The sequence below is a fragment of the Thermobia domestica genome, chromosome 2 (assembly GCF_964235325.1).
Source record: "Thermobia domestica chromosome 2, izTheDome1.hap1.1, whole genome shotgun sequence".
In the NCBI taxonomy this organism is placed as follows: Eukaryota; Metazoa; Arthropoda; class Insecta; order Zygentoma; family Lepismatidae; genus Thermobia; species Thermobia domestica.
In genome coordinates this window covers 99417034-99443098 of record NC_137455.1, presented here as the reverse complement: position 1 = coordinate 99443098, position 26065 = coordinate 99417034, and the positions used below count along the sequence as shown (strand labels likewise).

Sequence of the window (26065 nt, the reverse complement as noted above, 5' to 3'; positions counted from 1 at the left end):
TTCCATCAATCAATGTTTAGGTTTTATTTGGTTTCGGAATGTCAACTGAAGCGCAGTAGTATTGCGTATCATGTGTTATAGATAGCAATACCGCAGTTCCATGGATTATATTCTCGTAATAACTTCACAATACACACTAAGAATCAGCTACCTGATCGTAACTGTTTGTATCTCACAAATGTTTTAGTTCTACGATCTAGTTTTAGTCTGATAGTTCTACAATCAATTGACATTTCTTTAGTTTAACGTCTCATGATTATGCTTCAAGACTAGGGGAGACTACGATCATGATAATGGATGAAATGGTGGAACGAAAAATGGAAGGAAAAAACATGCCCATGGTGTTTGTTCATTTGGCGCGGGTTGGGATCGATCCAGGAACCGCACGTAGCAGAGACAAGCGCATTACCACTGATCCAAACAATTATCAAATGGATTGTATGCCTGTAACCCTTGCTATTGACTTTGCTATATATCCTTCTGAAATATCGATATTATAAGAAAAGGGCCTACTACTTGTGTCATATTCAAATCACACTGGAACCAGCGACACAACTAAGCTAGTTGTCGCCCGGGGCAAAAACTCGCCTTAATAGACTCTCCTCCCCTTTCGACCAACCAAACCAAAACGTTCTCCGTCTACACCTGATATTGGCATCACATAGTAACTCTCCTGTTCTATTTTTTTTTCAAGTGGTAAAGTTGCAGTACATAATTTAATTTTTAGTACAAGGTAAAACATCAAACTAATTAGTATTTGATTGCCAAATAATCTGAGAGCAGCATGCTTAACATATTCTTATAGTATTATCATAATAACTGCAAATCACAATGTTTTTGGAATTTTATCGGGATGTGCATATGTAGAATGAATCAACAGTCTGTTGCTTTAGAATAGAATATTTAATTATGACAAACATTCAGTATTATACTCGAATATTTTGCAAATCTCTTAAATCGATGTAAGTTAAATGACAACACAAAATGCTGGAACTAAAATTTGGCTTTACGGGCTCTTTTGGCTGCAGAAGTTGATAGCTTTGAAATTAACTTATACTCTACGGATATCATTCTACAGTTGGTGAGTCGTTGTTCTCCTGTTAAGTTTCTGAGCTAATTTCTTTATGATCTTCAGTTTCCTAAACTCTTCTCCTTGCTTTATAGTGAAAATAAATATTTGTGTCCCCTCAATCCGACGTCCGGGGCACAAGCCCCGTTTGGCCTCCTTCCCCGCCTTTAGTTACGTCACTGACCGGAACTTGAATCTGGTGCAGTTGTTACATGCACACATGTACTACCTCGCCTCACCACATTATATCGCATGCAAGACGGCTGGATTACAGGATCACGCAATAGATCCATGCTACGTAATAGTAGACTATCACATCAGTTGTCTGGCCGTAACCGTTGCTATCTCGTTTCACAATTTAACTGTAACGTTTCACAATGGGAAATTTGCGTCTGATGGTTTGAAGGTTAATGCGATGCAACTTTTTAAAGAGGGTGAACGAATCTTTCCGTTTCGACTTCGTGTATAAATGGCGATTGATCAGTTATAGTAAGCTCTCGGATCGCTGGTTGGTTGTTGGTTGAATTCAGCATCGAAACTATATGAGACATTCACCTACAGCTTAATATGAGATCGAAACCACATGAGCTCCCACCGGCCCGCACGAAAGGCGCGTACGTTAACCATATAGTCGCACGGGAGCTCTTGGATTATTGCTATTTCATTTTACATGTGTTCACTCTAAACTGGGCGATTACATCTTTGGTCAAAGTATTTCTTTTTTACTGTTTCTCTACCATGACTTTCAATTCACCTCTGTATTCAAATGAATATATATCAATTGATTTATACCGTACCTTCTACACCAAGGAAAAATAAAATAACAAGGGATTGGATATGTTCAAATTTTTTCAGTCGTCTCAAAAATTGCATACATCAATTTATCTAGCTAATATACTAAATGAGTTTACCATACTTTATTTTGCAGAAAAATCAAACCAGTCTTTTTACTATGCAGTTATTAACATATTAAGCTGTACTACGTGGAAACACATTTCGAATCAGCTGTACTAGCTATGCATTTGGAAAATTGGGTAAATACCAGCAAACTACAATGTTCAGCAATACTCAGATCTCTAAGCTACCTTGAATAAATATTGTAAGAATTTCATTTAATACTATTTTTTGTTTATGGTTGTATTTAAGTTAATTTACTTCTAATAAACAAAAATTTGCAGCTCTCCATATGATAGCAACCTCAGCATGTATATAAAATTATTAACTAGGAAGTACAATTATAAAAGATGATAGCTCAAAAAATAAAATAAATAAATACAGTGAAATCTGTCTATGTTGGCCACCATCGGTTCCATTGAAAACTTAGACAGGTGGCCAACTTACAGAAAATAAGTGTGATTCGTGTATTTTTAGAATAAAATATCTAGTATTACTTGATGGTAAAATTTTAATAAGCAATAACACGAAAGGTACTTTTAAATAATGTATGTAGAGTAACCATAACTAGTATCATAGGATGCGTAATCATAACACACACCGAAATCGGAAATGGATCTTTTGCTGTCTGTAGAGTAAGAAACTTTCATCTGAACTGATTAAACAGTGACAAATATGTTGTGGTGGTTTATTATTTTTGGTACATATGCACATTCTAATTTTATAGTTCTTGTAGGGTATCGTCTACCTCTTGTTAATGAGCTACAAGTGTTTCTCTCGGAGCAAATGATGTTTTGAGAAGATCTTAAGGGAATTCATATCTCAAAATTTTTGCTACCTTTTGACAAGCCGTCAAGTGCCAATAGTTGACAATTGAGATGGATAGCTTTAACCTTGAGAATTTTCCGGAATTACTTAAGCTCCTTACTGATGAAAGAAGCCGATATAGCTAATAGTCTTACCAAAACAGACAGGGTAAACAAATACGTACAACCATTTCCTGAATTCCTGTACGTGCTTTTCTTATTTACATCTTCCTTCACCACCCGTTTATCAGGGTAGTGTTCTGGACATTGACGTAAAACAACAAATCGTGTGAATCCACGCTTTTTTGTCTGCAGCCACAAATACAGAACATCTGCATGTCATATGGGAATACGAAAGAGTTAAGAAAAATAACAAAATGGTATTTTGCATCGGGAAGGTACGCAAGTAAATTTATCATTATCATTATAGGGTAAACATTGCTTCGTTGCAGCCAACTTCCAAAATAAACAGGTGGCCAACTTACAGATTAATACGTATCGAATGTTTTATGGGAAAATGCAAGTTCAAGACGAACCAGACCACGATGAGCAGGTGGCCAAATTGACAGGTTTTACTGTAAAAATTAATAATTATAATAATAACAAACCAATTCACGAAATTCATAAAGTAAGATGTGAAATGTCAGTAACAACTGGGTAAATTAAGAACGGAGAGATTCAATAAATTTAGGACGAAATTGAATTTTTACGATTAGAGGAAGCAAAGGAGGAGAGGTTGAAACACCAATTAGGAACAGGTCATTTGAATTAGTACAAATATCACCTAGCTGCTATTTAGTCACTATCTAGAAGTTTTTGTGGTCTTATAAATTCCATTTTTCATATTAATCTGGAGTTGAATTTAAAAGCCACCTAAGAGAAGAGAATATATGCAGTTACATTAAGCAAATCTGATACTGTTTCAATATAATGTTGCAAGTAATTCCTTTGGAAGGTAATTTGAGTTCTTTCTACAGAGTTTAATTTCTATTAGTTCTCCTAGTCATACTTATTTTAGTTTAAGCAACCCTTTATTTGTATGAATGAGTTTTGCATTAGCTTTCTGTTCCCATTTACTTAGCCATTTTGAGACAAATTGATGCAAAATCATGCCATCTACAAAGCTTTTATCTGGCGACTTTTTTAAAGTGTCTACAGAAATTAATAAGAAAAATAAATAAAGACTCACTTCGTCAACACAATCATTCGTCTATTATCCTAATTACATACAAATATGACATACATATATATATATATATAATGTATATACATAACAGTGGCACATTCATACCCTTTTAACAAAATCGTGTACCAGGTCTACGCTACTCCTCTTACATATACATAATATAGTAATATGTTCACCCTCTATACAAAGCACTCTGAACTGTACAACGATATTTTGGTCATGCTATTTATACAAAGTGCAGCGAAAGGCACAGAAGTCTATACAAATAGAAATGCCAGCACGTGGTTTAAAAAAAAAAATGCATTGTACATAGGAAAAGTTGTCAAACCATTGCTGTTCTATTTACAGGACTAAACCATCATACGAAAGACCATCGGATTCAGGAGATTCCACTCTATTTCTTAGATGTTCTAATGTGTTTGTGAAATGCTTATTGATTTGCTCAGTCTCGTCGTTTGCTTCCAAATTAGGTAGTTCTTCTCGAATTTTGGCTATAAGTTGATTCAAAAGTTGCACTGTCACCTACAATAAAAATAAATAAAGACATTGCTTTACTTCAGACAAATTAATTTTAAACATTTTCGTATTATAGCAATTCGAATTGAGCTACAATTCATCTGGAATTCTAGGCGAGGCAATAAGAAGTACCCTCTCAACTCAGGCACGGTTTGCAGTGCTCAAAAAACGGTAACACTCAGTACATCTGTGCATTTTGTTGTCTCTTTTCGTAAAGAAGGCTGGCTTGAAAAACAAATCTGCCACTCTTTACGGAATTTTTAGGAATATTGGTAAATCTACAAAAAATGTATCAAATTTCATTCACAAGTAATGAAAACAAAGGTTTAAACTATCAAGCAAGCATCTGAATGCCGGTTGCTAGTCTATCTACAATGTGTTCAGTATCAAGTGGCTTCATTTTCCCATTGCGTGATTTTAAAACTTGTACTGTGCTCAACGTACAAAAATTGCTATTAAAGGCCGCCTTTCTTGTGTTGTGGTTTCTGGTTTGGAATATGATTTCCGGTGCTGATCAGTATCATGAGACAATATGCCCGTCAATAAAGTTCTACATATATTGCGGCCGATGTGCTTAGTAAAATAATGATTTTGATATTTTTCCCCTAGAAATATTTGATTGTCTTTTCTTGTTCTCTGATCCTATGTAGGTACTGAAGTGGCAAACCTATGGTTCCACTTGAGTTTGTTCGGCTTCCTTTTAGAGATATCCGAGCCATATTGGCTGCTGTATTAAGGTAGTTCACAAACAAAATATTCCTTCAATAAATGTGTTTATACTGATGTCTGAGCAAATATTACCACGTATAAAGTTTGATTTATTGTTGTTAGAAGAGAAAAGTAAAATGAAAACCTGACAGGTGATGTATTTTACTTGTAAAACCAGGGCGTTATAGTGCTATTTGTGTAAAATTGTGTTTGTCTTTAATGAATGAGTTAATTGAGGAGGCACAGGTTGAGTTCTCAAGGTAGTGAAGTATCTAACACACGATTTGTGCTGAAACGATGGACTGATCATGACGAGTGTTTTCGTATTAAGCAGCAGCTCTTGTTCGTTAAAATATATTAAAACTGATTAGATGAACTAGCTGACTGTATTTGACATCGTTCGAATCTATTAAAGGTATGTCTGCTGACATTATCCTATGGTCGAAAAGATCTACTTTTCGTGCTAAGAAACGAGAAACATTTATTAACTAATACGGGCTCGACATGGGGGAACTATAGATCAGATGAAGTGATTAGGCATAGCCTAACCTGTTGCCGTAAGCTGTCTTCCTAAGGCGAGTGTACATTCTTATAATGATATACGGAAAAATGTTAATGAATTATATCAATTTTTGCACTTTCTTTATCTCAGTATGCTATCGAGTATTTTCTTTCGTTTTGTGCCGATTCGTCTGTTTTCCTTACAGTATGCTGCAAAACAAACAGTACTGAAATCACATCGTTGACATTTATTTATTTTTTGTACAACATAATGAAACATAAGAAAAGTTGTCAAATGGATGTCAACTAAATGTTACTCAACACATATAAATTTACAAGGAATCATTCCTGTACATCATGTGTTCAAAATGTTGAACATTATGTCGCACATATTCTTCATAGCGGTCCTGTAGATCGATAAACATGTTAGGGAACACGGTTTGCTGGAATGACAAAGCAAATGACCGAATCCCGTAACTCCGGTATAGTGGTAGGAAGTTATCTGTTCGGAAAATTGCTTCCTTCAGCATACCCCATATGTAGGTATCTGGAGTCATGAGGTGAGGGGAGTGGGAAGGATATGGAAAATCCGTTCCACAGGAAATCAAGCGATGTCCAAACTCTTGTGAGCAGTGTGGGTAATAGCTCCGTTTTGCTGCATCCATTGTTGTTATAACGACAGATTTTTCGTACGATAAAAGCCGCACAAATCATGCAAGACAGGGTCAATAATCAACTGTCGATTGAGGTGGAGATCAAAGTACACATGGTTTTTATCACTGAACCATATGTTGCTAATGAAACTCCATCTTTATATGCCATAGCTCCAGAGCAATATAGTAGACGTCCACGCTAATCTCCTGCAGTGAGACGCTGCCCCACACCGTATGAGCGGAAATATTGCTCGACAATAAGTACCTTCTCCTCTGTTGTGAGTAACATTATCTTCGCACCAACTGCACACTACGCTAGTAAACACACAAACTAACAACACATGTGGTACTCATAGTTCATACCACATTGCATCTGAGCGGCACCCGTACGCGAATTTTAGGACTGCTTGTTTTGCCGCATACTGTATATACGTAAAATCAATAACCTGCATGACGAGACTTTTATTTATTTATTTATTTTGACGGACGAACAAACGAAATAACAACTGTGTGAGAGTGTGATGCTGGATTTTTGTACATTAATGTATGCACTTCTTAAGTACACATATCTCATGGACTTGTGGAAGATCATGATTCTTGATGGGAAAATAACCACGAAGAATACTAATGACCAATATAGTGAAACGGTCTACAAATTTATAGATTACTCATATCTCCCTAATTCCCTTTATAACTTAAGTGACAGCTTGGAACTCTGCACCAGGATTTGATTTAAACATGACATGATCAAGATCTTCCTGTTTATGGTAGATGTGATGCCATAAAATTTATATTTTATACCATTGTGTGTTGCAATAAGAAAGAAAGACGTGCAAGGTTAAATTTATACCACTACATGACTACACAGATACTTAATATAAGTGGTTTGCAATATTACGTATACATTTTTGTGAGCTAGGGGTCCCACCGTGCCCTCCCCCTTCGCGCGCCCACGGTCAGGATAGTAGACCTGTAATTTGAATCCCAAATGAGACAGAGGTTTCGATTCAGAAGAAAATGCTACGAAAGAAACCTACAAGACGCTTACTTTCTCATTACTTTCTCCTACATACTGGTTAAAAACAATTAGTTCTAAAGTTAATAAATAGTTTTATCGTTTTCGACTTCGTTTAATTTTTTAATGGTATACACAGAAACATCTAGTTTTTAATTTTGTAAACAATAAAAATTTGTATCGGTAGTATCCGTTTGCATTATATGTATGTAATAGAGGCTAGTAAATACAATGTACTTATCAAAGTACATTATCACTCTAAATAACAACTCACTCACTCTGAGAATTAAGTTTACACTATATAATTATTTGCTGCTTCTTAGTTCATTTTATGTGAGCTGGATTAAATTTAGAGGAAATACATTTTTTAAGTGGAACTTAATATGAAATTCTGCTTTTTGTCTTTGTATGTCAAATTTTGGCCTTATATCTTATATACTCTATTACAATGTTGATCATTTCATTATTCTGAAAATTCCTGGTAATATAATTTATAAGAAATGTGTTCAAAGGTATCGGGACTATCGGTTTCGGTGAAAAAGTGGTATCGGTACATCCCTATTGAAGCTTTTTTAAAATATTTTATTTTATATCAATCACTTCGTTAAAATTTTTCCTTAAAACTATATTCTATGTACGAAGACCCTTCGTCTTGCAGAGCTCTCGAAGACCCTGTGTCCTGTGATCACTAGTCGCTCGTTAATGGTTTATTTTTCCATAGTGCATTGTGTGTTTTAATATGAGCATTTATCTATTTTTTCTTTTTTTTTTTTTTAATGATTCATTTAAACTTTCCTTAGCTGATTGATGAGAGTTTAGTGTTCCTTTCAGCAGCGAGGTTATGTGAGACGTGTACCTACGTGAGATCAGAAACACATGAGCTCCCACCGGGAATCGAATCATCGTCTCTCGTGTCAAAGACGCGTACGCTATGTTTAAACTTTGTTCGGGTATACAGTGTATATATCACCTCTGTACCTAGAATTGAAAAAAAAAAAAAAAAAAAAAAGTGCAATAGTGAAAACAACGTAAGATACCTCCATTTCCAATGATGGAATTACGAACTGCTATTTAACAACGCATTAATGTTGAAAATTTTCAACGAACTCATATTATATAATAATTAAACAAAAATGAAAGTGGTATTGAATACCTCCTATGAAGTTATTAGCAAAAGGATCGTCATGTACGTAGTTTTTCTTAATACATACACAATGTAAACCTAAAATTAGGTTTAATTTCAGTGAATATTCATCGTGAAAATTAAAAATAAACTTCACAAAAGAAATAAAAATCTCGGATCAAAGCAATTTTTAATTAAAAATATTAATTAAAACTTGCTTTGTTCAGAGTTTATTTTTATTTTTTTTAGTGAAATTACTAAAGTAAAGCAAAGCTAACATGAATCAGGTAGTTAAAAATAAACGACTACCAGGATATATTTATTATCTGGTAGCATCAATTCTCACTGGGTTCTAATTACTTTCACACTAATATTTTATGCTAAAATTTAAAAAAAAAAAAAAAAAAAAATAATAATACCTTTACATAGACCATTCTTCTACCTTAGCCTTGACCATTCTTCATTTCTTTGTAGCATTCTACTCTGTTTGATAATACATTACATTTACAGTAGAACCCCTCTAATCCGTCACTTATGGAACTGGGGCTATGGTCGGAATGCGAAAAAGTTGGATTATCATAAAATACAGAAAAATACGGATTTACAGTAAAATAAACAATCTCTGAACGTAAAAATTGACTGTATTGTTCTCTACAGAAAAAACATTGCAAAAAACCGCACAAAAGCTGTTATTATTATTGTTAAGAGGAATACATACTGTATGTACAGTATTACTAGGTAAGTCTATAGTAAAAAAAAAAAAAACCTTAGAAAAAAGTCAGTTTCAGATTTTTGTTTAGCAGATTAAATTCTAGACAGCTCAATGTTCCTCAACAATGGACCTCGTGAGTTTCCGACAAGTTCGGCTCGAGCACGGTCGGATCAACCGGAGTGGCGGACCAGCCGAGGGCGGATGAGAGGGATTCTTTTGTATATATAAAATAAAATAAAAATCTTACCTGGTCATTTCCTTTTTCATAGAAGTATATACAATGATTAAGGAGCTCCACAAACAATTGCACTTGCACTGACGGGTCCATGCACTGATTTGCAATTCTCACGCCCTTCTTCAGACACTCCAGGACTCTTTTACCATCGTGCATCTGGTTTACACAAAACAAATAAACAAATAAACAAATATGAGGTAAGCACAGGCTTTTATAATAAAGTAACAATCACAGTTCAGTTTTAATGTTAAGCTTCTTTACTCATCCTAACCTAGTTACTTAATATTCAACAGAAGAAAATACTCAGGAAGTGATATAATACAAAATTTAGTAAACGATATACTCTTTCGAATATAGTGTATACTTTCCCGAGTATTTATTGTCTTGTTTCAAATAAAACTACTTTCTGATCATCTTATGAAAATCATCTATACACACATTTATACAATGATTTGATAGACAGACTGAAGCAGACGACACCTTTGTTTGATATGTCCTACCAACAAATAACAAAGATATATATTAGGGTGTCCCTTATGTTGGGTAATTTCGTGTTGCGATACGCACCCCCCCCCCTCCCAAATGTATTCTATGTGACCATAAACACGAATTAGTGAAATAGCAGCTCTCTACGAGAACGTTAACCCATGCCGACTTGACGACAAAGTCATGAAACGGCGTTTCCACATTATAATATAATTTAGAATTTCCAACCGTGATAACGGAGAAACTAAAAGAGACAGAGAAACGAAACTTTGCCCGAAGCAACTAGAGAAAGGGCGACATCTGTTGGTGTATTGACAAACAGCACCGGATGAACAGTGTTGCCAACTCAAGACAAAGTTGAGTTTTTGTAAATCAAATGACCTAAATTGAATATCATCATTGAAAGCAGCAATGAAAATAAGATATTGTAAAGGTAGATCAATGTTGCAAACTTTTCGAGAAATAACGTATAATATGTGATGGCGCACACAGGAAGCGAGGTACTAACGTTTTGTACACCTTAAATCAGATACTGACAAGAATTGTTTGCGTTGACTCTAAGTCTAGAACCATCCGTTGAACAGCGTTGCCATCAACAGAAGGCAGAAATTGAGTTTGGAAGAGATACAATAACTCGGAAAAGGTCACTAGTGTTGTATGCTTTAAAATCTATAATGCAAGGCAGAAGAGCATGAGGAGTAGCCGTGGTTATGTGAGATTGATAACTCACGTACTGACAGATATATTCGGTATCTTGTTAAAGCAGAGAACTAAGGTTTGTAAAAGATGACAACGCTGCACAGCAACGGGTTTTTTTGCTTTTGATTTCATCATGGTTATCAACGTCCTCGAAAGCTTACTAGTACATAAGCCCATGCAAATTGAACGCTGTTTTCATATTTCAACCAGGTAGTTGGGATTCCAACCAGCTGTGCAGCGTTGCCACCTTTTACAAACCTTACTTGTCAGCTTTTACAAGATATCGTATATCTCGGTCAGTTATCGATCTCACATAACCACGGTTCTGCTCTTCATGCTCTACCGCCTTGCATTATAGGTTTTAAAGCATACAGCACTAGTGACCTTTTCCGAGTTATTGTGTCTCTTCCAAACTCAATTTTTTTCTTCTGTTGATGGCAACACTGTTCAGTGGATGGTTCTAGACTTACAATCAACGCAAACAATTCTTGTCAATATCTGATTTAAGGTGTACAAAACGTTAGTACCTCGCTCCCTGTGTGCGCCAACACATATTACACGTTATTTCTCGAAAAGATTGCAACACTGATCTGCCTTTACAATTTCTTTTGTCTTTATTTTCACTGCTGTTTCCAATGATGATATTCAATTTAGGTCATTTGGTTTACAAAAACACAACTTTGTCTTGGGTTGGCAACACTGTTCATCCGGTGCTGTTTGTCAATACACCAACAGATGTCGCCCTTTCTCTAGTTGCTTCGTGCGAAGTTTCATTTCTCTATCTCTTTTAGCTTGTCCGTTATCACGGTTGAAATTTCTAAATTATATTATAATGTGGAAACGAAATTTCATGATTTTGTCGTCAAGTCGGCATGGGTTAACGTTCTCGTAGAGAGCTGCTATTTCACTAATGCGTGTTTATGGTCACATAGAATACATTGGGGGGGGGGGGGGAAGGTGCGTATCGCAACACGAAATTACCCAAAATAAGGGACACCCTAATATATATATATATATATATATATATATATATATATATATATATATATAGTGTCTCAAAAGTCCCAGACGAGCCGTTTGAGCTGTACACTCTTTATGCGCCCAATGTTAAGTGAAAAATAAACGTTGCCATTTACCTGGACCCACAACATAGGTGAATGAAGATACTGTTTGAAATGGGAGTTGGCCATTGACGCGTTAGCGTAAAAGTCAGTAACTTCATTCACTTATGTTGTAGGTTCAGGTAAATGGCAATGTTGCATTTTCATTTGACATTGGGCGCATAAAGAGTGTACAACCCAAACGGCTCGTCTGATTTAAAAAATTCCTTCACTTTAGATTGAACACATAGATAGATAGATAGATATAGATACACAACGAGACTTATGAGATCAGTATCAGCCACTATGTTAAAATGTTAACCTTCATGTCTGTATACTCTAACAACGAAACAGTGTCCGAGAAGTCCTTCCCTGATTACAGAAATTGATAACTCAGGCTAGAAATAAGATAGAAATATGAAACTGGTGTTGAATTGTTTACAAACTATAAAAGTTTTTGTCTGTGTTAGGTTTGTTCTGTTTTACCAAGTCTCAATTTTTTTTTGTTTTAGGTTTGTAGTACGTAAGTAAGAAGCCCAAGAAGCCATGCCAACCAACCAGGAGAAGGCACAGTGTGTCCTGTGGTACCATGAGACACGATCACCAACCACGGTGCAGAGACAGTTCCAGACAACATTTGGGAGGACTCCACCTGATGTCAAGAGCATTAAAGCCTGGTATGAGAAGTTCAAGAACACAGGGTCGGTTGCTGACCTTCCGAGGTCTAGTCGACCAAGAACCTCAGCAGACACGGTGGAGGATGGAAATTGAATATCGCCTAGATGTGCTACGTGCTACCAAGGGTGCTCATGTGGAAGTGTACTGATGTGACCAAAACTTTTATAGTTTGTAAACAATTCAACACCAGTTTCATATTTCTATCTTATTTCTAGCCTGAGTTATCAATTTCTGTAATCAGGGAAGGACTTCTCGGACACCCTGTAGTTTACTATATTCTTTACCCGACGTAAGTGAATAAAGATAAAGGATCAGGTTCCTAAGTTTTCTTTTGAAGATCATACTAAATTGGATGTACCTAGGTATATTACTAATCAAATCATATATACTATGGAAAAGAACTAAATAAATTTCATTAACAGTCACAATATTCTTTTCAAGATTTCGAGTAAAATAGTTTTTTTTTTCGTCTTGAGTTGAGTTGAGTTTATTTTAGTTTAGCGCCCTTTTCAGCAGCGAGGCTTGTACAGGGTGTCCAATATACAATGCAACCCGGACTTTGGGGTAGTAGAACTTTTGAACCTGAAGAGATACACAAATAATGGTTATATCAAAATGAAGCTTTGTTCATGCATATATTTTTAAACTAGGAAGCAACGATTGAAGTACACTAGGAGCCACGCAGTGTTGCCAGATGCAACCGAAGTTTTTTTTTTTTTAAAACATATAAATTGACTCATAACTCATACGTATGGATGTTATGTCGTTAATTTTAGTTTGTTTAGTTGGAGTAGCTTGGAAACTATGGAGCAGAAAAAAGAATTTTTCATTTACACCGATAACTAATCGGATGAGGCCTCTGCAAGAAGAAACTAAGGAAATCGTAGTTTTCATAAATTAACACTCTGAATTGGCAACATTGCTGATGTTTCAGTGCATCAAAAGGTGTGTTAAGGACCTGTCTACATTATGCAATTCCTGAAAACAACGAAAAAGAAACTTTCAAATTATCAGGATAAAACTTGTACTTACATGCACCCGGCAACTAGTGATGTGAGGTGGAAAATTTTCCGCTATATTTTTCCGGAAAATTTTCCATTCTAATAAAATATCAGTAATCAAGTAACAATTCCTAAGCAATCATAAAATTGGCTGAATTCATGTATAGAAGTGTTAAAAAGTGAAAGATCGTTTAAAGAATCTGAAAATTTTAACGACTCAGACAATTTTCAGTACTATGTAAGAACAAATGAAACAGTTTTTCATGAATCGAAATATTTTCTCTTATATGAAAAAATTTAATAACTTTTTATAAGTCGGAAAATTTTCATCATTTTGAAACAAAAAGTAAAACAACTTTTTGTGAATCGGAAAGTTTTATTTCTCTGTAGAAACAAGTGAAAGGAATTTTCATAGATCGGAAAATTTTCATCACGATGTAGAAACAAGTGGAAAAAACTTTTCATAAGCCGGAGAATTTTGGATATTGTGTATAGTGTTGTTAGGTAGAAAATTTTCCACTATATTTAACTGCACATAGAGCTACAAAATTGAATTTCTGTAGAGAAAAGTTAGTCAGCAACAAATTATAATTTTCCAATTAGCTTTCGGGAACTGGAACATTTTCTAATATTTCAAGTTGAGAAGTAAAAGTTTACACAGTGTTTCTCTCTCTCTCTCTTCCTCTGCGAGATCCTTCGTTATTAAGCGGTTAGCATACGCGCCTTTCGCATGTAAGACCTGGCTTCGATTCCCAATGGGAGCTCATGTAGTTCCCACGTTGATTAGCTGGTCCAGTCTTATATAGTCTCGCTGTTGAGAGGGACGTTAAACTCAAAATCAACTCAATTCAACTTCTCTCTCTTTCTCTCTCTCTCTCTCTCTCTCTCTCTCTCTCTCTCACACACACACACACACACACACACACACACACACACAGAGAGAGAGAGAGAGAGAAACACTGTATATTTTTACTTTCCAACTTGAAATAGAAAATTTTCTGGTTTCCGAAAGCTAATTGGAAAATGATAATTTGTTGCTGCCTAACTTTCCTCTACAGGAGTTGAATTTTGTAGCTGAATGTGCAGTTAAATATAGTGGAAAATTTTCCACCAAATATCACTATACATAATATCCAAATTTCTCCTGATTATGAAAAGTTTTTTCACTTGTTTCTACATCGTGATGAAAATTTCCCGATTCATGAAAATTCCTTTCACTTGTTTCTACAGAGAAATAAAACTTTCCGATTCACAAAAAGTTGTTTTACTTTTTGCTTCAAAATGATGAAAATTTTCCGACTCATAAAGAGTTCTTCAATTTTTCCATAGAAGACAGAAAATATTTCGATTCATGAAAAATTGTTTCACTTGTTCTTACATAACACTGAAAATTGTCTGAGCCATGAAAATTTTCAGATTCTTTAAACGATCTTTCCCTTTTTAACATTTCTATACATGAATTCAATCAATTTTATGAATACTGAGGAATCGTTACTTGATCATTGATATTTCTTAAGAACGGAAGATTTTCCAGAAAAACATAGAAGAAAATTTTCCACCTCACATCATGGCTAAACAACGATGTAGGAATAAGTGGAGTATGTTTTTATGAATCGGAAAATTTTCATCACTCCCGGCAACACTGCTAATAATTTCTATGGGGCTGCTTAAAGCAAGGGGTATACAAGAACAATTCTCGAATTATACAAGATCTGGAAACGAACATTCGCAGTGCCATTGAGAACATTAACACTTCTACTCTTCGTAAAGTTGCTGCAAACACGATGAAACCTGTGAAGCAGTGTTCGAATCAAAACAGGGGGCACTCTCACCATCGCTATTAAGCCGAAAATTCGTTTCATGATAGTTGCCGGGTACATGTAAGTACAAGTTTTATCGTGATAATTTCAGGTTTTTTTTTCGCTGTTTTTAGGAATTGCATAATGTAGACAGGTTTTTAACACACCTTTTGATGTACTGAGACATCAGCAATGTTGCCAATTCAGAGCGTTAATTTATGAAAACTACGATTTCCTTAGTTCCCCTTTATAGAGGTCTCATGCGATTAGTTATAGGTGTAAGTGAAAAATTCTTTTTCTGCTCCATAGTTTCAAAGCTACTCCAACTAAACAAACTGAAAATTAACGACAGAACATCCATACGTATGAGTTATGACTCAATTTACATGTTTCGCAAAAAAAAATATTCACACCTTCGGTTACATCTGGCAACACTGCGTGGTTCCTAGTGTACTTCAATCGTTGCTTTCTAGTTTAAAAATATATGCATGAACAAAGCTTCATTTTGATATAATCATTATCTGTGTATCTCTTCAGGTTCAAAAGTTCTACCATCTCAAATTCCGGGTTGCATTGCATATTGGACACCCTGTATTTCTAATCTTCAAAATTACGTCATCCTTCCTTTCGGGGCTCTGGAGAGGTGTGTTGAATCTAGTGTCGGCAGAAATTCGAACTGAAAATCTAGTGCGATATTTTCCATTCTATCTAAGAATATTAGCGACACTTACTGTCACAACACATACATAATAAATAAATGGCCTAATTCCTCATTCTGTAGCTATAATTTCATTGACTTTTATCATAAACAGGTCTCCTCAATGAGAAGTGGTATTTAATGATAAGCATAATTTTATTTGTTGGTTTATTATTCCCATTTCTCATTGGTGAGAAAGGTTTCCTTCTTATAATACTTGCTCTTTAAAGAAATAAATTACCTCTTCTCCACCCGTAGCAAGATTCTTTCCAGACCAGAAGAGATGAGAACACGTGCCTACTCCTCTACATTGATCTGGCTTCTTTAATAATTTTGATGCTGCCAGAGCACACTGAGTCCTTAATGGTTCATGATTTTCTTCGTTAAAGCATGACATCTGTTCAAATGTAGCGATGATGAGGGTTATAGCTGCTAATTGAGCTTTACTGTCAGAAATTTCATCTTCGTACAATGAAAATGCCTTCAAAGAAACAGAAATACTAGAAATATTAATAATTAACACTTCACAGACAATACTTCAATGAAACATCTTTAAAATTTTTATCTTAACAACAACAACGAAAAATAAATGAGGATCGCTCTATTACACAGTAAAACTTGTTGGAATTAACTATATATCTTTAACTTAAAGATCTGCTTAATTTGGACCTATCTGTGGAATTATATAGACACGTGCTATTATCCATAATTGCCTGACTGATTATCGACAGTTTACCATCCTTTTTCAGTAATGAGATTATATGATATATAGGGCGACCGAAAAGTAGGTATACAGTACCGTACCGATCAGCTTATTGTATTTTATATAATTTCTTATTGTTTTCCATTAGGCAGAGTTAGCTTCTTTATTATTTGTTCTTTATGCGTTTTTACTTACACCTTAATCTCGGTACAGCCGAAATAAATAAATCCATAAACCAGAATGTTATACTTGATCAATGCAGGGGTTTATACCTACTTTTGGGCCACCCTGTAGAATGTACTGCTTAAAATAACATCCGAACCATTACTCAGGTATTTTAACCGAGTTAAGTACAGTATCTCTGCCATGAATCCTAGCATGGATCAGCTGCATGAGATTACTTCCTAAGATAGTCACTTGTACTTAGAGATGCAAAAAAACTTCTTTGAAATGAAGTTTTTTTACTCATAAAAAGCCGACTCTTTTGGGAAAATAACTTATTTCATTTTACGATTTTCTTACTTAACTCAGAACGCTGAATGAGTAGTTCACTAAGATTTAAAATGTCTTTTAGGAAAGCACAAAATTTTCTAAGCGAAAACGCCACATACAGTGATTTTTTCCCTAGCTATTACATCTCTCCTCGTACTGGAATTTTACAAGCTAACGGAGTAATATATGGTGTTATTGAAGTTTTGCCCGATTATGAAAGCATCATAAATTCTAAAGGAAGAGTACAATTAGCACGGAAGTAACTTACGAAGTGGAAGTGATAATTTAAAATTTTAAAATTAACAGCACCGTGACATGAACATTTCACGAATAAATAGTCAGTTGATTACAAGATGGTGACGGTTCAGGAGAAGGAGCAGTGGGTTTTATAGTTTGTTAAATTTAAATCATATGTTGCAATGCATACAGACAGTTCAAAAAAGTTAATACAAAGGAAATATCATATGATGGCAGCATTAAAAGGTGGCTTAAGAACTCGAACTATTTGTGAATCTGATTTGCCACGCAACGGTAAAATCCTCCTCCCTAGCTTGATGCATAGAGTGCATTCGTTTGGTGCACGATGTCCCGCTGTTGGTTCTGGGGTGGGGGTGGGGGGGGAGCACCGAACGAATTACAGTGGTTCAGAACTTTGAACTTTATATAACCTCGCTGCTGGTAAAAGAGGAAATATAAATCAATTAATCAAATGTAGAAGTAAATCTGCAGCCAGAATAGAAGTGGTTGAACAGCTTAGGGTAAATATGCCATTGGTAATGCGCACTTGTAAGCACTTCTAATTTTACAAGTAAAGAAGCGAGACATACATAATGCTGTTTACCTTCAAGATTATCTCCCCCTCCTTTCTGCTTTTCAGATTTGATTTTATCTTGACGGTTAAGACGTGTATCGAAAAGTAACTATCAAACTTAGGATGAACATAAATAAAAATGGAACATGTACAGGAAGAAGTTACTCTTTATTACTCTACAACACCTATACAAGGACAAGAAAAATTTAGTTACAGTTCATGTGTGACGAATAAATGAAGCTTTCGTCTGACACCACCATAAGGTTCTGCACAGTATCTGCAATGCATTTTCGAGATGAGGTAGATCCGTACTTTTTGGATTCAGTCATGTTTCGGGCAGCTTTACTACCCTGTTGGACAGTATTCTTCACAATTGCCCAATATCGTTCAATTGGTCGGAGCTGTGAGCAGTTGGGTGGGTTCACATGTTTTTCAACAAAACCATCAATCTTGTGTTTAATGTACAGTTTCCCGAAGATTTAGCGTAGTAGACACTTGCCAAACCTGGCCAAACAATGAGAGGGGGGAGGGGAGATATTATGTTTTTTTCACAAGGGGAACAATCTTTTCTGAAAACATTCATTTTCATAAATTTCTGCATTAATAATTCGCTTTGTATAGAAAATACCCGGTCGTAGACCACACGAACAAACTGCTTGCCACATGAGCAGTTTTGTCCAAAATTTTCAACTGACACATATTGGTTTGACTCACCTACATCTCCATCTTTGACTCTTGTATAATAGTGCAGGCCAGGAAGTGTTTTAAAGTCCTCTTTTACATACGTTTCATCATCCATGAAAACACATTGCCCTCTCTTTCTCACAGTTCGTTGAGCTCCTTCTTGGCTAAGAGTTTAGCGTACGTGCCTTCGACGTGGGAGACCCGGGTTCGATTCCCGGCGGGAGCTCATGTGGTTCGGATTCCACGTTAATCAGTAGGTTCTTCTCATACCTCGCTGCAGAAAGAGACGTTAAACTCAAAATCAATTCAACTCTCACAATTCGCGAGCTCTTGATTGCGCTCTCACTTTCTGAACAGACTTTTTTTTTTTTTTTTTTCAAATTGTGTCTAGCTTTGATTCATTGAATCACTGCGATTGTAGCACCTACCTTTCTAGATAATGTTCGATTTTATTTGATTAACCTCACCACTTTTTGATCCAGTTCTGGGTTACGTGCACTTTTCTTTCGCCCTGATCTCGACAAATCTGCAAAAGTATAATGTTCAAAAAATTTTTCAAAATAGATTTCACACTTGCATGATGAACTCCTACCTGTTATGCTATCTAGTTGCAGGTCATTCCTTTCTTGGAACACCACAGGTGCATAATTATCGCACTTCACCTTCTGTTGAATTCGTCCCATTTTCTATTCGAATTTTAACACAGCACATCCGCTACGTAGAACTCAACAACTGACCCGAAGCGTGTGGCTTTCCCTTGAGTTGCCTGGCGCGTGCACTACAGCGTCATCAATGTTGATAATTACTAGTCGATACACTCCTTAGAAGTGAATTTATTGCAAGGGATAATGGGGATTAATTTCTTGGTTTAACTGGTCAACAGATTTGGCATCATGTGACTTCTGGTTGCAGAGAGAATGTTCAAACAAGAGTACAGCAGAAAGAAAGAAAAAATTCTAAATAGGCATGACTTAAATGATAAAATTCGTGTGGTAACTCAGAACAGAGTTTTGGAACAAATAACGTCATCACGAAGCAATTCTGGGATTCGGGAAACACTCGTAACTTTAAAAGAGTAGTTGAACGTCAATGGTCCTCGAGATGTATTGAACAGTTGTTCAATCATGGTCAATATCTTAAGTTTAAGAAAAGCTTTACAAAGCATTCAATGTTGCTCGGATTTCTTGTTTGCAATCAATGACGATATCAACCTGGTATAACTTGAAAAACATCCTTATTTTGTGTACGCGCTACGGAAACTCCATAATAACGAAAATAGTGCGGTGCAGAATCCAAACAACAAAATCAAGATTCCTAAGAAGTATTCTCGGAAAAACTAGAAAAATCGAACAAGAAATCAAATAATAATAATAATAATAAGAAGAAGAAGAAGAAGAAGAAGGAGGAGGAGGAGGAGTGTCTGAGAAAAGGTATGTCCTATGCTATCTTCGTATGCATACAAAAAGAATGGAAGAACGCTTACCTAAGAAGCTTCTTCACATGAAAACGACCAGAAAACAATACAAACGGCAGTGTAAAGTGCAAAATGATCTATAATATACAATAAGAATGCAGTCCAGGATTAAGAATGGTAGAGTGAAAGAAACTGGAGAGATCTCGTATCACCCACACGCATCAAGACGCAGAATCAGGAATTGTTTAAGCTTAATTTCGGAATTTCATCAGTTTTACATCGTTGTTTACATTATGTTCTGGCGCACAATTTACGGGATACTGACCATAAAACCACCTTCCCTAAATTGTACACTTTGTTTTTCAAAATGGATTTCTGGGTCTTTTCAACGAACAGAGGAACTTTGTGTCCAATGTATTTCAATTGAAAATAATAAATAAATAATTATATAAATGTTACGTTATCTAAAAGGGAACACTCAAGACATTTCTTTAAAGTCCTAATATTCTTTACTCGTGCCAATTATTATTCCTATTTACAGATCAGATGTTACTCAACTGTATATACAATTCATATAGTAAACTGATATATTTGTAATAATAACAGAGCTTGGACATTTAACTAAACTGTAAACCTAAAATATTAGACTCAATACTAATGTAGTTAGTGTGAATTCGAAAGTAAAAGGTTACATTTACACATAATGAAATATACGACCTTTTACATTCGTTACAAAATACCTAGCAACTCACTCAGTGCATCAGTTCCCTCCCATTTTGTGAGTAAATAAAAAAATCAAAATATAAGGTTAGAATGTTCTTGTGAGTTATATATATTATAGCATCTACCAACAAAAATCTATTACTTTAAAGTAAAATCATTATCATTTTTTTAATGCATAAGAGACTAACCTGAGACATGAACTCATAAGCGACAGTTTCATGATTCTCGAATTCTATTCTTCCAGCTGCCAAAGCACCTTGTAAGAATAACCTCAGAGGTAACTCTGCTAATTCTGCTTTTATTAACGCTGTTATTGTTTGATGACAAAACTGGAATATCTTTTGGCACTTCTTTTCCCACATTTCATCCTGAAAATGATTTTTTAAAAAATCAATGAAAACTACAATCGTTGTACAATATAATATAATATGCTAACTATTAATAACAAAATAATACATATACTACATCGGTGAATACAAAAGGTTGACTCGCGTATATGTGTCCATATCTGAACTCGCAATTACCTTAAGGAAAACCACAGTGCCACAGTATGTTGACTTCAATTGACACCCGTTACTTGGGAATAGCCCTGCACTGCTACTTCAATTGCAGAAGGCTTGGGTTCGAATTTGAGTTTAGCGTCCCTTTCAACAGCAAAACTACATGAAACGTGAAGCTACAGCTTAACGTGGGCTCCGAACCACATGAGGTCTCGCTGAGAATCGAATTCGGGTATTCCCAGTTAAGAGCATTATGGAAGGCTTTTACGAAGGGGATTTTATGCCATTTTTCTTTACTGGGTTTTCATAGACTTCAGTAACGCGACGCGAGTAAAACGTCTCTTCAGGAGGTCAAACACATTCGAATCCATAGGGATGATACCTGATGACTTGATCGGTATGTCCTCAAATGATCCTGATGCCGGTGGTTGCTTTTATTTCTTATAGAAATCTGTGCATAGAATATGTATGTGACGAGACCTTATTTTGATCCAAACGGACTTGATTTATGGTATTTCCATACTAACGAGGCAAGTCTCTGTATAAAAAGATGTCCATGTCAGTACGTGTGTTCCTGCTTGCATAAGAGTTATTTTACTGTTTTTAGGCACCTGGCAAATAGTGAATTTTTCATTAGCGAATATTTCGAGAGGACCATAACCCTTTCGAGAAAGATGTGTTGCAATGATAGATTAATTTTGGATGGAATTTTTGGTCGGGAGAAGTCTATGACTTTTATTCATTATGGCGACGACCATCCACTTGTCATCGGATAAGTCAGCGCTCATAGAAGCTTCTGCAGTTGGTCTTTCTCTTCCAACAATGAGTGTTACTTAGGTAATGTCTCCAATACTTAAATACCTTTTAGAGATTTAATTTGATGCACATGATGCGGTTCCCAGTTCAGAGTAAAATGAAACGCATGTGAAACAAATGAGACTTCAAAGCAAAGTTCGTTTATAATATTGAAAGTTACGCAAATTACCGGTTATACAAAATAAATTTTATAAAAGATTACTGGAAAGTAAAGAGCTAGATGTTTGGAAGATAAGCAACAGCATGAAGTTCCACAATGTTAATTTTCTGAAGCGATATTACATACCGCATAATATAGCCTTCACCATTATTTTGTTATTTTTTTTTTCTTTATATATAAATTTTCTAGAATTCTAAACCCATTCTGAAAGACTTACCTCATCTTTGAGTGATTTGTACTTGAATGCGAGCTGATATGCTTGAAAAACGATGGGAGGTAACGTGTATTTTATACGATTGTTGCCACCAGCACCAAAATGTTTTCTAGCAGTATTCAAAATTCTGTACTGTTGATCTGGATCTTCCGATTGTAAGTGATGTATAAACCTACAAAGTTAAGAAAACAAAAATTACAGAGAATCCATGAACAAACTAAAAGTACCCATTATATGAACCTACTCTATGCCAGCCAATGGATATCAATTCGAGTGTATACTTGATGCTGTAATGTTGACGATAACAGGATTTACGCAGCTAAACATCCAGATTCGCAGAAACTCTTCAACACTTTTAATTTATTACCAATCTCACAAACATACCAAGTTACAATTTGTTTTGTTTTCACATACTGTCAGTGAAAATGACACAAACCAAAAACAATGTTTCTGCAACTGCTTGGAATTAAAGAAAGGGTACCAACGTTCGAATTTCCGCCAGTCCTCTGGTAACTTTTGCTGCATTTTTTCCTACGACACTTTTCTTCCTACTGCTGCTTTTTGCCATCTGACGAAGTGTTTATCAAAAATGGTCATATTGTATTTTCTTCTGTATTGTGTAATGACGTACTCAATTCGCATATTCGCATACATGAAGTACTATCTTTGGTTGACACATGATAGATGCATACAGAAAGGGAATTATTGCGTCTAATTAAGCACCATTCTTTACAGTAATAACTTGATATTTATATATGTATATAACTTTTACAAACGTGGAACGTAGGGTGAGAATAAAAAATTTGAACTTCCATTTATATGGTTTTTATTTGCAAACGATACTGATATACCGATATTTACTTCCACAAGTATTTGAAATCCCTTTTCGAAATTAGAACGATCAGTACTCCTGACGACTCCAGAAGTTTTAGTAAAAGTAAGTGTAGGTCGCAGAATTCGATACGAACCTAGTGCCTCTAACCTACTACCTTGTTTTTGCCTGTTTTATCTTGTTTCTATGGTAATCAAATGTAGTGTAAAGGTCTCCGAGAAATATTGCAACATTATCTTACTGAAATGATGTATAGCACTGAATTACTCTCTATTTATACAATAAGTATGTTAGTTTGTATGTATTTTTATACATTGCGGCAAGTGGGAATAAATCAAGGATTAGGATTAGGAATTATATTTCTGTCTTTCGGCATCTATTGCCATTTTAGCCTGTCACATATGAGGGATGACGTCCATCAGCGGTCACATTATCTGAGGAAACGGAAAGATGAAAGGATTGGGAAAGGAATGATGCGGCCAGGGACCATGCCGGGATTTGCCTGACGTGAATGAGGAAAACTCAGAAAAACCTCATTCAGGGTGGCTCGCTTGAAAACGCTTTTACACCTTTCCGACTGAGTCTCCACCAGGAATTGAACCCGAAACAGCTTCAGGGAAGTAGTCCTCTATGAAATTACAGGTATATCACACACTCAGGAATTGGGTGCATTTCAAAAAGTGGATTCTTAGTAAGAGATTCTACTATAGAAATATTGTTATTTATCTTCGTTCTGACAAGGTAGTAAGTAGATTACACGTCTGAACGATACCGCTAAAGTTTCGATTTAACCGCTGAAAAAGAGACGAAAACCTATCGAAACTGTACGGTAATTTAAAATTATGACGCTGTTTACGGTTATGTTCAATATTAATGATCAACTATGTGATAATTCATTTCAATAAGTAATACATTATTTCTTATAAACAGCTTTATAATTCTTCTCTGTACAAAACACACAAATGGATCACGTGATTAGTGATCCACGTCTCAGCTGTGACAATTAAACTCTGGACTAAAGATTAGAATAAAAATTAAAATGCGAATATTCAAGTGGAGACAGTAATCACTACAAATAAGCAATACACAAATCTTTCTGCTTTCTTACAGCAAAAATGAAAATATCATTAAATTTCCTTTCAACTTTAACTTCGTCATCCTGAGGAAGTAGGACATTAATCCAAGAATATTCAAAGTTTACCATTTACATATGAAACTGAGGTTTGCGACAAAACAACATTCATTTCCTGAGCAACCATTCCAACTTAAAACTATTTACCTTCCTAGTAAACTCTGTTCTTCTGCAAAGTCTTCTGGGTCTTCCTCCCCTGGAGGCTGATCTGGTTGATCCTGTATTAGAGGCGACACCATTCCCAATATTGTATCCACCTACAAGGTAAAGAGAAACAAAACATCATTAGAATACATTTATTTCTGAATATTTAAACATATATACTATAGACTTACATAAATAATTAGATCTATGAGAGAAACCTCCCTTAAAAGTGCAACTGTCGATCTATGACACTGACTGCTAACACTTGAAACATTGTATCTTATTGGTGATTCCTAATAATCCAACGATTCTTGATAGGAGGAAAACAAATCAAGCTCAACTATCACTCTACGAAGATCAAATTTGGTGCTCACATATTGCCATAACAAAAGTTTCTAGTCTTGATGTTGACAACAGTCACACTATATGAGAACAGGTATGTAATTATACTGTCAACTTATGCTTTCGTATGTCACTAGTTGTACAAATTTGGAAACAAACCAGCTACTTTTTTTTTAATAACCAGTCATTTCGTGACCAGATAGGTTATGTTTTTAGTGGAGTAGTTCTCTATTAAATTACAAGTATGTAGCATACTCAGGAAGATGTCAAGTTTGCATACACTTAGCTTTCTGAAAACAATGTAAGTTGAGACTTTGTTTAATAAAACATTTTTATCATCATCATAAACATACATCATGACTTTATTAACTTATGTCGATTTACCATCCCATTAGTTGTATCTTCTTCCAATAAACATGTCTATTTACCCATCACGTGACTTTATAACCCTACCGGCACTCACATGGACGCTTCTGAACTTTTCCTCTTCTTTCCTTTCTCCTTACTTCTTCCGCTTCCTATCTGTTTAGCGAAAGGTCTAATATTATACTTTTTTAAGTGTTGTCATTATATTTCTATGTATCCATTTTCTGCGCTTATTAGTACCTTTTCCTTCCTGAATCTTTCTTAATTCACCAGTGAGCAACGTAACTTAAGAACACTCATCATGCCCTCTATGGTACAACACACATCGTTATCGAGGACATATCATGTGAGTGGAAAGTCTATTGTCCTAAATCAGTGAATTTCAAATTTCCTTCCCGCGTACCTAGCGATACATCCCCATTCAAGTGTATATCTCCAGATTTAAGCTATTTTTAATTCGGATTATACAGATGGTGATCAGAAAAATGGAAACACCTGTAGTTGGCAACACGTCAGATGTATGGGTTGGCAGTGGTGTCGTGGCGCCTGCAGCGCCGGACCGCTGGTGGTGGTGTGTTAGGTTGGTCTCCATACTACGTCAGGCGCAGTGGAACAGCAGTGTTCAGTGGCTGCAGCAGACGGAGGTAGTGTAAAATGGGAGACCTCTCAGAGTTTCAAAGAGGGCAAATTGTTGGTGCGCGGTTATGTGGAGTGAGTGTGACGGCAGTGGCTACTGTGTTAGGTGTGTCGCGTGGGACAGTGTCGAAGGTGATGACGGCCTACACAACACACGGGAAAACCACATCGGGGAAGCGGAACAGTGGGCGGAAGAAAATCATGAGTGACAGGTCACG

The 26065-nt window shown here is 35.7% G+C and overlaps 1 protein-coding gene across 1 annotated transcript in view; it reads right to left on the bottom strand.

Moving 5' to 3' along the window:
• Window positions 1–3958: 3958 nt before the first annotated feature.
• The window catches only part of Vps35 (Vacuolar protein sorting 35), a gene marked incomplete at its 5' end in the record, with an annotated part of 69754 nt that continues 47647 nt past the window's right edge, over window positions 3959–26065 (bottom strand). The window contains 6 exon segments of the mRNA XM_081744264.1: window positions 3959–4477; window positions 9431–9574; window positions 16120–16359; window positions 20894–21073; window positions 22399–22567; window positions 24507–24616. Coding sequence (XP_081600390.1) covers window positions 4298–4477; window positions 9431–9574; window positions 16120–16359; window positions 20894–21073; window positions 22399–22567; window positions 24507–24616 — 1023 coding nt within the window.